This window comes from Cherax quadricarinatus, chromosome 8, assembly GCF_038502225.1.
Source record: "Cherax quadricarinatus isolate ZL_2023a chromosome 8, ASM3850222v1, whole genome shotgun sequence".
NCBI classification, from domain to species: domain Eukaryota; kingdom Metazoa; phylum Arthropoda; class Malacostraca; order Decapoda; family Parastacidae; genus Cherax; species Cherax quadricarinatus.
The window spans coordinates 12,922,414-12,936,166 of NC_091299.1; the positions used below are offsets into that span (position 1 = coordinate 12,922,414).

At 46.0% G+C, this 13,753-nt stretch overlaps 1 protein-coding gene across 1 annotated transcript in view; it reads left to right on the forward strand.

Moving 5' to 3' along the window:
- The window catches only part of LOC128685206 (loricrin-like), a 4,756-nt gene extending 1,313 nt beyond the window's left edge, over positions 1-3,443 (forward strand). Inside the window, exon 2 of the mRNA XM_070082727.1 lies at positions 1,905-3,443. Within this exon, the coding sequence (XP_069938828.1) occupies positions 1,905-3,304 (1,400 nt within the window). The 3' untranslated portion in view covers positions 3,305-3,443. The remainder of the gene's footprint in view (positions 1-1,904) is intronic.
- The last annotated feature ends 10,310 nt before the right edge of the window (positions 3,444-13,753 follow it).

The window sequence follows — 13,753 nt, forward strand, 5'->3', positions numbered from 1 at the left end:
TCGAGTCTCCTTCAGCCAGAGATCAGTGTTTGTGTATATTTCGCCTGCTCTTGCGAATTCCTTGCATATATATATATATATATATATATATATATATATATATATATATATATATATATATATATATATATATTATGCGTGTGTGTGTTTATATATATAAATGTATACAATGTCTAGCCAAAGTAGTCAAGTAGGCCAAACTGCCCTAAAAATTTAACTTTTTTCAAAAGAAAACTATGGTTTAATAAATATATTTTTCACTGAAAATGGAGTAAAAATTATAGTTTTGCACCAAACTTAGCTTAGACCTCATCTAACTTTGCTATAATGCACGTAATTTATTGTAGCCTGAATTCTACTAAACATATCACAGATTAGTTTAAATTCACTTAATATCCATTAAAATCAATTATATTTTTTCGTTATTTTCTGACTGATGTTCACAAATTTATTGTATAAAAAAATTTCAGTCAGCATTTTTCTATAAAAATGACCGTTGCTTTTTAAGCTAAACTCACCAACTCAACTCATCGACACCATGCCTAACCCTTCTAGGGTAGGGTAGGTGCCTGAGCCCGAGCCTTTAGCTCATAAGACTGTCATTCCCATTAGCCCTCTTGGGGCGGGGATGGCAGACCAGAGAGGCCTAGCTTGTGGCTAGGCCTGGGGACAGTTGGTCCCAAAGATGAGGAGGTACTTGTGCCTCCTCCCATGGGAGACTTAGGTCTCAGACACTCCCTAAAGAGGGAACCAAGGCCGGGCCACCACTTGGAAAAGGCCCGGGCCGGGAGAATACCGGCTAATCTTTAATAATAATAATAATAACCAACTCAACTCATCCGGTACGACATACATGTTCTTAAAACATCACGTACAGAATGAGAAATAATTTATGGCAGCTTGCAGCACTGCATGACCAGTGTCATCGTCAGAGAACATCCAACATGGTGGTCATAATGTGATGATATGTGACTGAGATCATTCTCCGTTCCTTACGTAGTATTTTACGTAATCAGTCGCTTGTCAGTGATCACTTTGGATACATAAAACATACACACACATACACTAGTGTGTGTGTGTGTTAGTTACCAATTTGTTGTAGGCACATGTCGATTAGACACTAGGCCTGTTGTATGTGCATGCGTGTGTGTGTGTGTGTGTGTGTGTGTGTGTGTGTGTGTGTGTGTGTGTGTGTGTGTGTGTGTGTGTGTGTGTGTGTGTGTGTGTGTGTTAGTGTGTGTGTGTGTGTGTGTGTGTGTGTGTGTGTGTGTGTGTGTGTGTGTGTGTGTGTGTGTGTGTGTGTGTGTGTGTGTGTGTGTGTGTGTAGTGTTTGTGTGTGTGTGTGTGTGTGTGTGTGTGTGTGTGTGTGTGTGTGTGTGTGTGTGTGTGTGTTTGTTTGTGTGTGTGTGTGTGTGTGTGTGTTAGTTACCATTTTGTTGTAGGCACATGTCGATTAGACACTAGGCCTGGTGTGTGTGTGTGTGTGTGTGTGTGTGTGTGTGTGTGTTAGTTAGTTAGTGTGTGTGTGTTAGTTAGTTAGTTAGTGTGTGTGTGTGTGTGTTTGTAAGAAAACTAACACATTTCATTCCGGGCAAAGACTGATTGAGGATCGATACAACATCAACTAATGACGTAATAGACTCGTTGCCTAACCATACTAATTTAGCTACCTTCAGTAAAACTAAGAACTCTGTTGTGGTAACAACGACGACTCAGAGATTTGTTTTCATGTCATACTGACGAAGATTTTGCTAACAATGTTTAAGATATTTGTGGTGTTAACCTAACACTGGTAATGGCTGATATTAATGTTGAGTTAATACAAATGTTTGTAATATTTGCTGTGGTGTCTTTGTAATAAAAATGATTTCACGTTTAATACGTAAGTGCTGGCAGTAACTGAGACTTGTGGTTAACCTTCTTCTGCTCTCCACAGATCTTGGCCTCCTTGTTGGCAGCTGCTGTAGACGCCGAGCTTCAGGGCTACAGTCCACCCACTCACTCAAGCCAAGGTTTTATTTCTGGGGGCTCTGGGATCTCTGGCGGCTCTGGGTTCTCTGGCGGCTCTGGGTTCTCTGGCGGCTCTGGGATCTCGGGCGGCTCTGGGATCTCTGGCGGCTCTGGGTTCTCTGGCGGCTCTGGGTACGCTGGAGGATCTAGGTTCTCTGGCGGCTCTGGGATCTCTGGCGGCTCTGGGTTCTCTGGCGGCTCTGGGTTCTCTGGCGGCTCTGGGTATGCTGGAGGATCTGGGTTCTCTGGCGGCTCTGGGATCTCTGGCGGCTCTGGGATCTCTGGCGGCTCTGGGATCTCTGGCGGCTCTGGGATCTCTGGCGGCTCTGGGTATGCTGGAGGATCTGGGTTCTCTGGCGGCTCTGGGATCTTGGGCGGCTCCGGGATCTCTGGCGGCTCTGGGCTCTCTAGTGGCTCTGGGTACGCTGGAGGATCTGGGATCTCTGGCGGCTCTGGGTATGCTGGAGGATCTGGGTTCTCTGGCGGCTCTGGGATCTTGGGCGGCTCTGGGCTCTCTGGTGGCTCTGGGTACGCTGGAGGATCTGGGTTCTCTGGAAGCTCCGGGTTCTCTGGCGGCTCCGGATTCTCCACTAGTGGCTCCGGATTTACTGGGGGCTCCGGGTTCTCTGGAAGCTCTGGGCTCGTCTCCGGAAGTTCTGGGTTTATCTCTGGTAGCTCTGGGTTCTCAGGCAGCTGTGGTGGAGGACAGGTTCGCCATGTGGATGGCAGCTGTGTTACTCCAATAATCACTAAAAGTCTCTATGTGTTCACAGCCCCTAAAATTCACAGACCAGTCGGTCCACGACCAAATATTCCACCACCAAGAGTGGAACACAACATTATATTCATCCGAACTCCTGAGGGAGGATTTGGGGTGGAACCCATCGTTGTTCCTCCACCACAGCAGAAGAACATCGTCTACGTGCTCAACAAGCGCACTCATCAAGGTCAACAAGTCGTCCACATCCCAGCTGCTGAACAACAAACTCCTCAAGTGTATTTTGTCAACTATGCCGATGGTGACAACCCGACTTTGCCCACAGGAGAGGACCTCCAGTCTGCCCTCAACTCCGCCTCTCATGGTAGCGGGGACGTCATCGGCAGTGGTGTTGGTGGGTTTGTGAGCAGTGCCGGTGTTGGAGGTGGCAGTTCCTTTGCGAGTGACAGTGGCGCAATTGGAGGCGGCAGTTCGGTAGTGAGTGGCGGTGGCGCAGTTGGAGGTGGAGGTACTTTTGTGAGCGGCGGTGGCGGTGTAGGTGTCACCACGCCGTCTGGTCTATACGGAACTCCCTAAGTAGCAGCAACTTGGAAGTTGACGAGTCTTTACTTCCATCATCAGTTTTTTGTTTATCTTTTGTTACAAAAATGTATGTATTTCCAATGTAAGACAACAGATATATTTGGAAACTGTTAATAAATATAACATATACAGAGACAGGCCTTTATTTTTGTAATCACACCCTGAAGAACTGGACCTCAGGTGCTCCTCACGCTATAGCACTGTAGATGTAGCGATCTGCATGACGTCACAAGATGACATGACAAGATCTCCCACACTTAAGAGAGGAAACTTGAGATATCATTTCGGTCCGTGATGAACCATTATTAAGTCACAATCAGCCACTGTCTGTGACTTTTTTTCTTTAAGAAAATACCATGAAATGTCACTCAGAATGAAGGACGGTCAACTTTTGTCTGTATGATGTAACATAAATTCCTCCACTGATGTGATATAATGTTGGAGTTTATTTTTGTAAAATGATGATATTTAACTGCTGCAATTTAATGTTGCATCAATTACTTAAGTATAATTATTTCATAGTTATAATGGTAGAAATCACCTGTTGGAGCTGGTAGTGCTGCTGTTGTCATAAACAGTGATGGCTCTCTTATAGAAATCGGAGCAGGCATCAATAAGAGGTCTTTTTCCTTTCAAATTAAACTGTTTGCTATACGCGTTGCACTCGAGTGCATTCATGTACAGAAGACTGACACCTTAATTGTAACTGATTCTCTGTTATCCCTAAATGCTCTTAACTCCGTGAGTGTCAGCTGTGGCATGCTGGTGTTAGAACTCGGACACAGGTATGGTAGGATTGTAGACAGTGGTTTCTATCTCACATTGGTCTTTAAATGCATGATGGGACTTTTGACTTGGAGGGAGTAGATTACAATCTTGGTGTGTCAGTTAGCGGTTTGAGGACAATAATACGAAAAGTACTTCAACTGACCTTCATTGATTTGAGACTGAGGGAGACTGACACCAGTCAGTCCGCCTAAAATCAGTCATGCAGAAAGAGATATATGTCTATGATGCATCCAACAAAATCAGCCAGGCTCCAGTAGGGTTACAAGTATCCCTGGGAGGTTTCATCACCACCACTACCAGATGATGTAGACATAACTAAATGTCGTGTCTTCCTCCTCTGGTCATTATGTGCTGGAATGCGATAAAATGAATTTAAAGACAGCTCACAAATGTTCAAGAAATACCAAAGTATTATATTTACAATGGCATATTGCTGTGGAAATATACCCTTACTTTACCTATTGTAAAAAAAAAAAAAAACGCGCTTGTGAAGGAGGAGCGTTAATGTTGCAGTTTTATAAGTGTAGTGTCAGCCCGACTCTGGCAAGATATTGATGGAGTGAATGATGATAAAAAAAAAATTTCGGGCCGCCCTGCCTTGGTGGGAGACTGCCGATGTGTTAATAAAATAAATAAATAATTATGACTACCGCTCATACCCCGGGTATAGGGTGACTGCTGCCCACGCATGGGTATGAGGTGACTGCCTCCAACTCCTTGGGTAGGGGATGACTGCCTCACACATCATGGGTATGGGATGACTGCCTCCCACGCCATGGGTCTGGGGTGACTGCCGCCCACACCATGGGTATGGGGTGGCTGCCACCCACACCATGGGTCTGGGGTGACTGCCGCCCACACCATGGGTCTGGGGTGACTGCCGCCCACACCATGGGTCTGGGGTGACTGCCGCCCACACCATGGGTATGGGGTGGCTGCCGCCCACACCATGGGTCTGGGGTGACTGCCACCCACACCATGGGTCTGGGGTGACTGCCACCCACACCATGGGTCGGGTGACTGCCGCCCACACCATGGGTCTGGGGTGACTGCCGCCCACACCATGGGTCTGGGGTGACTGCCGCCCACACCATGGGTATGGGGTGGCTGCCGCCCACACCATGGGTCTGGGGTGACTGCCACCCACACCATGGGTATGGGGTGGCTGCCGCCCACACCATGGGTCTGGGGTGACTGCCACCCACACCATGGGTATGGGGTGGCTGTCGCCCACACCATGGGTATGGGGTGGCTGCCGCCCATACCATGGGTCTGGGGTGACTGCCGCCCACACCATGGGTATGGGGTGGCTGCCGCCCACACCATGGGTATGGGGTGACTGCCGCCCACACCATGTGTATGGGGTGGCTGCCGCCCACACCATGGGTATGGGGTGACTGCCACCCACACCATGGGTATGGGGTGGCTGCCGCCCACACCATGGGTATGGGGTGGCTGCCGCCCACACCATGGGTCTGGGGTGACTGCCGCCCACACCATGGGTATGGGGTGGCTGCCGCCCACACCATGGGTATGGGGTGGCTGCCGCCCACACCATGGGTCTGGGGTGACTGCCGCCCACACCATGGGTATGGGGTGGCTGCCGCCCACACCATGGGTCTGGGGTGACTGCCACCCACACCATGGGTATGGGGTGGCTGCCGCCCACACCATGGGTCTGGGGTGGCTGCCGCCCACACCATGGGTATGGGGTGGCTGCCGCCCACACCATGGGTATGGGGTGGCTGCCACCCACACCATGGGTCTGGGGTGACTGCCGCCCACACCATGGGTCTGGGGTGACTGCCGGGGTGGGGTGGCTGCCGCCCACACCATGGGTCTGGGGTGACTGCCACCCACACCATGGGTATGGGGTGACTGCCACCCACACCATGGGTCGGGTGACTGCCGCCCACACCATGGGTCTGGGTGGCTGCCGCCCACACCATGGGTCTGGGGTGACTGCCGCCCACACCATGGGTATGGGGTGGCTGCCGCCCACACCATGGGTCTGGGGTGACTGCCACCCACACCATGGGTATGGGGTGACTGCCGCCCACACCATGGGTCTGGGGTGACTGCCACCCACACCATGGGTATGGGGTGACTGCCGCCCACACCATGGGTATGGGGTTGCTGCCGCCCACCATGGGTCTGGGGTGACTGCCGCCCACCATGGGTATGGGGTGGCTGCCGCCCACACCATGGGTATGGGGTGACTGCCGCCCACACCATGGGTATGGGGGTGCTGCCGCCCACACCATGGGTCTGGGGTGACTGCCACCCACACCATGGGTATGGGGTGGCTGCCGCCCACACCATGGGTATGGGGTGGCTGCCGCCCACACCATGGGTCTGGGGTGACTGCCGCCCACACCATGGGTATGGGGTGGCTGCCGCCCACACCATGGGTATGGGGTGGCTGCCGCCCACACCATGGGTCTGGGGTGACTGCCGCCCACACCATGGGTATGGGGTGGCTGCCGCCCACACCATGGGTATGGGGTGGCTGCCGCCCACACCATGGGTCTGGGGTGACTGCCGCCCACACCATGGGTATGGGGTGGCTGCCGCCCACACCATGGGTCTGGGGTGACTGCCACCCACACAATGGGTATGGGGTGGCTGCCGCCCACACCATGGGTATGGGGTGGCTGCCGCCCACACCATGGGTATGGGGTGGCTGCCGCCCACACCATGGGTATGGGGTGGCTGCCCCCCCAACACCATGGGTCTGGGGTGACTGCCGCCCACACCCTGGGTCGGGGGTGACAATGGGTATGGGGTGGCTGCCGCCCACACCATGGGTATGGGGTGGCTGCCGCCCACACCATGGGTATGGGGTGACTGCCGCCCACACCATGGGTATGGGGTGGCTGCCCCCCCAACACCATGGGGTGAATAATAACGATATTAAACTAACTAATGTCTGAACTCATGTTTATATATTAGTGAAAATTCTAAATAAGTTTGACCAGGAAAACAAGAACTGCAATGTTTTGATCTCTCTCTCTCTCTCTCTCTCTCTCTCTCTCTCTCTCTCTCTCTCTCTCTCTCTCTCTCTCTCTCTCTCTCTCTCTCTCTCTCTCTCTCTCTCTCTCTCTCTCTCTCTCTCTCTCTCTCTCTCTCTCTCTCTCTCTCTCTCTCTCTCTCTCTCTCTCTCTCTCTCTCTCTCTCTCCTCTCTCTCTCTCTCTCTCTCTCTCTCTCTCTCTCTCTCTCTCTCTCCCTCTCACACACACACACACAGCAACCGGTGAAGAGGCGGGGCCAGGAGCTAAGACTCGACCCCTGCAACCACAAATAGGTGAGTACACACACACACACAATAAACGGTCAAGTAACAGGTATTAGGCTGAGAAGGAAGCAGGGGAGATCACAAGAAATGACAAAGAACTATGTGAAGAGCTCAATACGAGATTTAAGGAAGCATTTTCAGTGGAGACAGAAAGGACTCCCGCAAACCGGGATGGAAGTGTGCACCAACAAGTGCTGAACATACTACACACAACCGAGGACGATTTGAAGAGGCTGCTAAGTGAACTAGATACCTCAAAGGCGGTGGGACCGAACAACATCTCTCCGTGGGTCCTGAGAGAGTCAGCAGAGAGGGGTGGGTAGACTGCATTTTCTTGGACTGTAAGAAAGCTTTCGACACAGTTCCGCACAAGAAATTAGTGAAAAAACTAGAAGAACAATCAAGAATAGCTGGAAAGGCACCACAATGGATCAGAGAATACCTGACAGGCAGGAAACAACGAGTGATGGTACGTGACGAGGAGTCACAGCGGGCGCTTGTGACGAGCGAATTTCCAGAAGGGCCGGTGCTGTTTCTGGTATATACAGGGGTCGGCGAACATTTTCGGGTATTAACCCAAAACAAATTTGTGTACAGCGAAATTACCCACTAGACTAGAAAATCCACAGAATCCGGAAAAACACAAAGAGCATTTAAATTCAAAATAGTTTATTAAATCCATTTGTAGGGAGAATAATCATACAAACTGAAGTATACATATAGTATACGCGATGAGAGGTTAAGGGAAATCTCCCTGATGACATTGGAAGACAGGATAGATAGGGGAGATATGATAACATATAAAATATTGAGAGGAATCGACAAGGTGGACAGAGATAGGATGTTCCAGAGATGGAACATAGCAACAAGGGGTCACAGTTGGAAGTTGAAGACTCAGATGAACATGAATCACAGGGATGTTAGGAAGTATTTCTTCAGCCACAGAGTTGTCAGGAAGTGGAAAAATCTGGGAAGTGATGTAGTGGAGGCAGGATCAATATATAGCTTTCAGAAGAGGTATGATATAGCTCATGGAGCAGGAAGAGTGACCTAGTAGCGACCAGTGAATAAGCGGGGCCAGGAGCTGTGACTTGACCCCTGCAACAACAACTAGATGAATACACACGCACACACACATACACACACACACACACACTGGAGGACAGGAGAGGTGGGGAGACATGATAACGACATATAAAATACTGAAAAGAATTGACAAGGTAGATAAGAACAGGATGTTTCAGAAATGGGACACAGCAACAAGGCGTCACAACTGGAAGTTGAAGACTCAGATGAGTCACAGGGATGTTAGGAAGTATTTCTTCAGCCATAGAGTTGTCAGGAAGTGGAACAATCTGGAAAGTGATGTAGTGGAGGCAGGATCCATACATAGCTTTAAGAAGAGATACGATAAAGCTCATTGAGTAGGAAGAGATTGGACCTAGTAACGATCAGCAAAGAGGCAGGGCCAGGAGCTGTGAATCGACCTTTGGAACCACAAATAGGTGAGTTCACACACACACACACACACACACACAAATACACACATACACACATACACATACACATACACACACACACACACACACACACACACACACACACACACACACACACACACACACACACACACACACACACACACACACACACACACACACATACAGAAGCTAGGAGCTATGACTCGACCCCTGCAACTACAATTAGGTGAGTACAATTAGGTGAGTTCACATGCACACACACCAACCCACAAATTCATCAACGAACATCCCAAGGCCCTATAAGAATGAAGGAAGAGTTGTGCCACATCTAAAGTAGTTAACTGCCAACTGCAAACTATTTACAGGTCATGCTCTCACAGACAACAGAAAAAAATATTCGTCTATGTGATATAGCCCGGTGTGAGAGGCACAGCAAGCAGAGTTCCAGTAATGATCTCTGCTTATTGTGACTACCTGACGTCTACCCACTCATCCCTCAAAAAAGGTAAACACTGCTAGCCACAGAGTTTCTTTGTTGGATTATTTACTGCGAGGCCAATTACACATGCGTTCTTATATATAATTTCCCCAACGTTGTGTGAAATTTGGCCAAGGGAGAAGGTAAGGAGAGTAGAATTTCAGACATTTATCCAGCGAGGTTCTTTAGCAAATAAGTGATGCTCTAGTGTGGTGATGACGGCAGTATCTGTGATGTATCTCAGGGTTACAGCATCATTGCTCCTCCTGGTGTGATTGCTGGTGAGATGGTGACTCTGTCTTTGTTGAAAGGTACATTTGCTGGATTTATTAGTTTGAGTTAAAACATAAGTTTCGTAAGCATGACGTAGAAAGAATCTTCAAGATGAAATACATTATCACAAATGCACGAGGTGACTCACGTCGTGACCAGCGAGGTTTCTTCACTAGCAACAGAGTCAGTTAAGTTGACGCACGTAAATCTCAAAGGAAAGTATTCCTAATTAAGTTTTTACCGGGTTCTGTGATGTAGTGATACACAAAGACCAGTTAACGTGGCAGACTCAGGTTCAACTCCTGGCGTTCTTTTTTTTTAATTATTTTGTAAGACTTAGAATATACTGCGACAGTGTGATTTCTGCACCTTAAATAGGTAAAATCTAAGCAGTTTAAAGAGGTACAACAAAATATATAGAAAATGCAAAAAAGGTTCAACGAAGAAGATGGGAGAATGACCAGAGACATGATAAAAATAGAGAATTTAGTAAAAATGATATGAGAAATCTGTAATATTAATCAAAGAGAACAAGAGACCAAAAATTTAAAATATGGAAAAAACACAGAGAAAGAACATTATGAAGAACTTATTTTCCCAAAGAATGGTTAATGGCTGGAACTGTCTTTAAGAGGAGTTAATGTGCTGCAACTACAGATAAAAACTTGTTAGGCAGAGAACATACAAGGAGGAGCGTGAAGCGACAGCAAATGGCTTCATGGCGAGTGAAGAACAGGCTGCTTCTGCCCGGAGTGTCAGCGACTGGTTCTCATCTGACGAGTGGCGAGACTAGTTTTCTAACATAAATATGTCTGCGACTATTATGAGGAATATGTGCCAGTGTGGCGGTGGACTACTCGGTTAGTTACACTAGTGTCTCTCGTGTGTGTGACGTCTTAATTTCACAAGCATCAGAAGGATCGAGCGTCCAACCTTCCACATAATTTTGGGAATTATCGTCAGTGTTATTGTTTAACGATAATAATAATAATCTGGAAATTTAATTTATATTATACATTAAAATACATGGAAAAGCCTGATCCTGTAACTATAGAGGCAATTACAAATAGACGCTTTCAAACGTTAAAGATATGACATAAAATACTCTAGAACACTAGCAGAGGAGCCAAGTACAAGCTTTACACCGAGGATGTAACAAGAAACTACGCTCTCAAATGGAATAATAGAAAATATTCTGGGTAATGAAGGCCTTGTTGATAACTTGCCAGGCGGGCGTACACTGCCATGACTAGTCTGCGGATAAGCGCCTTCGATAGCATGCTTCCTTACATACTTATCCTTTGGCTCTTTTCTTAAAGGTTGTAGCTGTTGCCATCTGAATCTGTCTTCTCCCTTCACTGATTTTCACAATCTTGTACTTTTGAAGTTGAAGGCCAGTATCACTATGTATGACCATTTCTGCAATTTGTGCAGGTTCTCTTGTAGTCTTGCTCTGTCTTGCCTACATTTATTCTGTCTATTAGATTTACTTCGTATGTAAACGAGAATATTTGAAAGACATATGGAACATCAGTGGTCCATCCAGTTACCTCCTCCCAGATTATCTCTGACTGGGAACAGGTTTAGTTCCAATTTATGAATTAGAGTTTTGTGGAAAACAGTATGAAATGCTCCAGTACAGTACAGAAAAGCAAAGAACATCCATCCCCCCCCCGTCTCTCTCTCTTGTCTGTTCTCGATTACCCTGTTATAGATACATACAGTAAGTTTGTGAGACAGGATCTGCCATCTCTAAATTTGTGCAAACTATCGTTAATGGGTAAATATCTCACTGCAAGCACCATCACTCATTATTATCTTTTCCATTATTTTATATAGTATACACATTAAAAATACTGACCTATAGTTCACTGTTATCGGTATATTCCCTCGCTTGACCACTGGAACAACATTTCCTGTTTTAAACTTTTGGGAAGATCCCGGAAGTTATTCGGTTGACGTGAGCCTCTGGCGATATGCTAGGTACTTAGCCCCTATCAATATTCTCATATTCTTGTTACATCCTTGGTGTAAAGCATGTACTTGGCTTTTCTGCTTGTCCCCTAGAGTATTTTATGTCTTATACCTTTAACGTTTGGAATTGCCTATTTGTAATTGCCTTTGTAGTTAAAGGATCAGGCTTTATGTCTTTCATTTTGAGTGAGGTCTGCAACCTGTCCCCAGAGTCTATATTATGTGTCCGGCCTTCTTGTCCCTTCTCCTCGTCTGATTTTAATCTCCTGACTAGATTTACATCAGCAAGCAGGGATACATCTCAGTCTCGTCTGGAATGTCATTCATAATAACTAACAACAGTACTGGCCCTAATACCGATCGTTGAGAATCGTCACTAGTTACTCTTCCCGCTGGTTACTTCCCGAAAAATATTTGTTTTGCTATCTTTCCCTAAGGTACTATTTGATCCACCTGAGTATGTGCCCTGTTATTTCTGCCTGCACCTCAGGTCAGTCTTTTGTGGGGGTACAGTATTAAATTTCTTCCTGCAGTCTAAGAAAATGCAATCCACTCTTCCCTTTCTCTCCTGTCTCACTTCTGCTTTGTCATATAATTTTGTCAGGTTGGCAAGACATTTTTCTTTTTATTTCTAAACCAGTTCTGGTTATTGTTTGAGAACCACTTCTTTCAAAGTGCTCTACCACTCTCATGTCTCATGCATACCATGCCCATCATGTCTCACATCCCATTCCAGTCAGTTTTACTGGCTTGCATGGTGTTTATGTCAGTGAAACTGATCTGTAGGGATTACTTTAGTTGTCTTCCATATCTCTGGTAACTGTCCCATGTCCATTGAAGTGTTGTATATGTTATCCAGTGGTTGAGACAGTGCTCCTGCTTCCTCTCACGTAATTCGTAGTGATACTTTATCAGGTTTTTTTGTTTTGCCTTTAATTTAACCAGCTCCATTATAAGTTTTATTTACCTCTTCCTTTGCTGTGTATATAGTGTTCAGTACCTCTTTCCGGTATTGACCGTTTCCACTGAGATCTCTTTCTCAGTCTTTCTTGTCGTTTCTCGTAAAGTTTCCTCCTTTTTTTTCCCTACAGTTAAACTGCATAATCTTTTGCTGTCGTCTTCTGAAGTGGCTATGAAGCAGTTTTAGTTCAGACTTAGCCTTTGTTGCTATATCGTTCATAAATAGCAGCTCAGCCTCTCTACTTACCGTTGCATATTCATTCTTGTCTTATCTGCTCACTTCTCTGTTCTTGCCAGTGTTTCACTTTCTAGTGATTTTCCACGCTCCCGTGATTTTCTTTTTTGTTTCTCTCCATTTAGTTCAGCCAAGGACTGTCTTTGTCTTAGTTATTTCCCCTTTATCATGTGGTTATTAGGCTCTCTGTCTCACGGCACATTCCAGCTAGGTAATCTGTCACGTCAAGTGCTGACTTTATTTCCAGATTCTGTTTCCCACTGTAGTGTATGCAGGATTTTTTTCCCCTTCGAGGTTCTCTCTTCTAAAGCCTGGATTCTTACCCTCCACTTCACCTGCCGTTCATCCCTCTTCATTATGTTTCAAAAGGTTCAGTACAGTGTGGTCGTTAGCACCCGGGGGTTCTCATATTCTATTTCGCCTATGTTAGATGTACTTGTGGTAAATACTGTTGAAATCATTCATGAAAAGTGTGTGTGGGGTTGACGAGGTGTATTGATTGCTGTGGAATCACAACACCATAAAGGAAAAATTAAATGTGACGTTTATTGGTTTTCAGTTTGACTTTATTTATTTCTATATAATTTCGAATATAGTAACTATGAAATGCTTATACTCAAGTAAATGGTCATAAAATCTTAATAAAAATTGGTGCAAAAGTCAAACATCATTATATATATATATATATATATATATATATATATATATATATATATATATATATATATATATATATATATATATATATATATATATATATATATATATATATATATTTATTTATTTATTTATTTATTTATTTATTTATTACATATATTATATCAGTGATGGCATTTATCTTACATAAAAACAATGCTTGTTGACCACAAGCAAGAGACACCTGGGGTTCGGTCTTCAGTGTGTCATAACAAAAGTAAAGACTGGCTTTGTATGTCTATTATTAATTAAGTGTCCAAG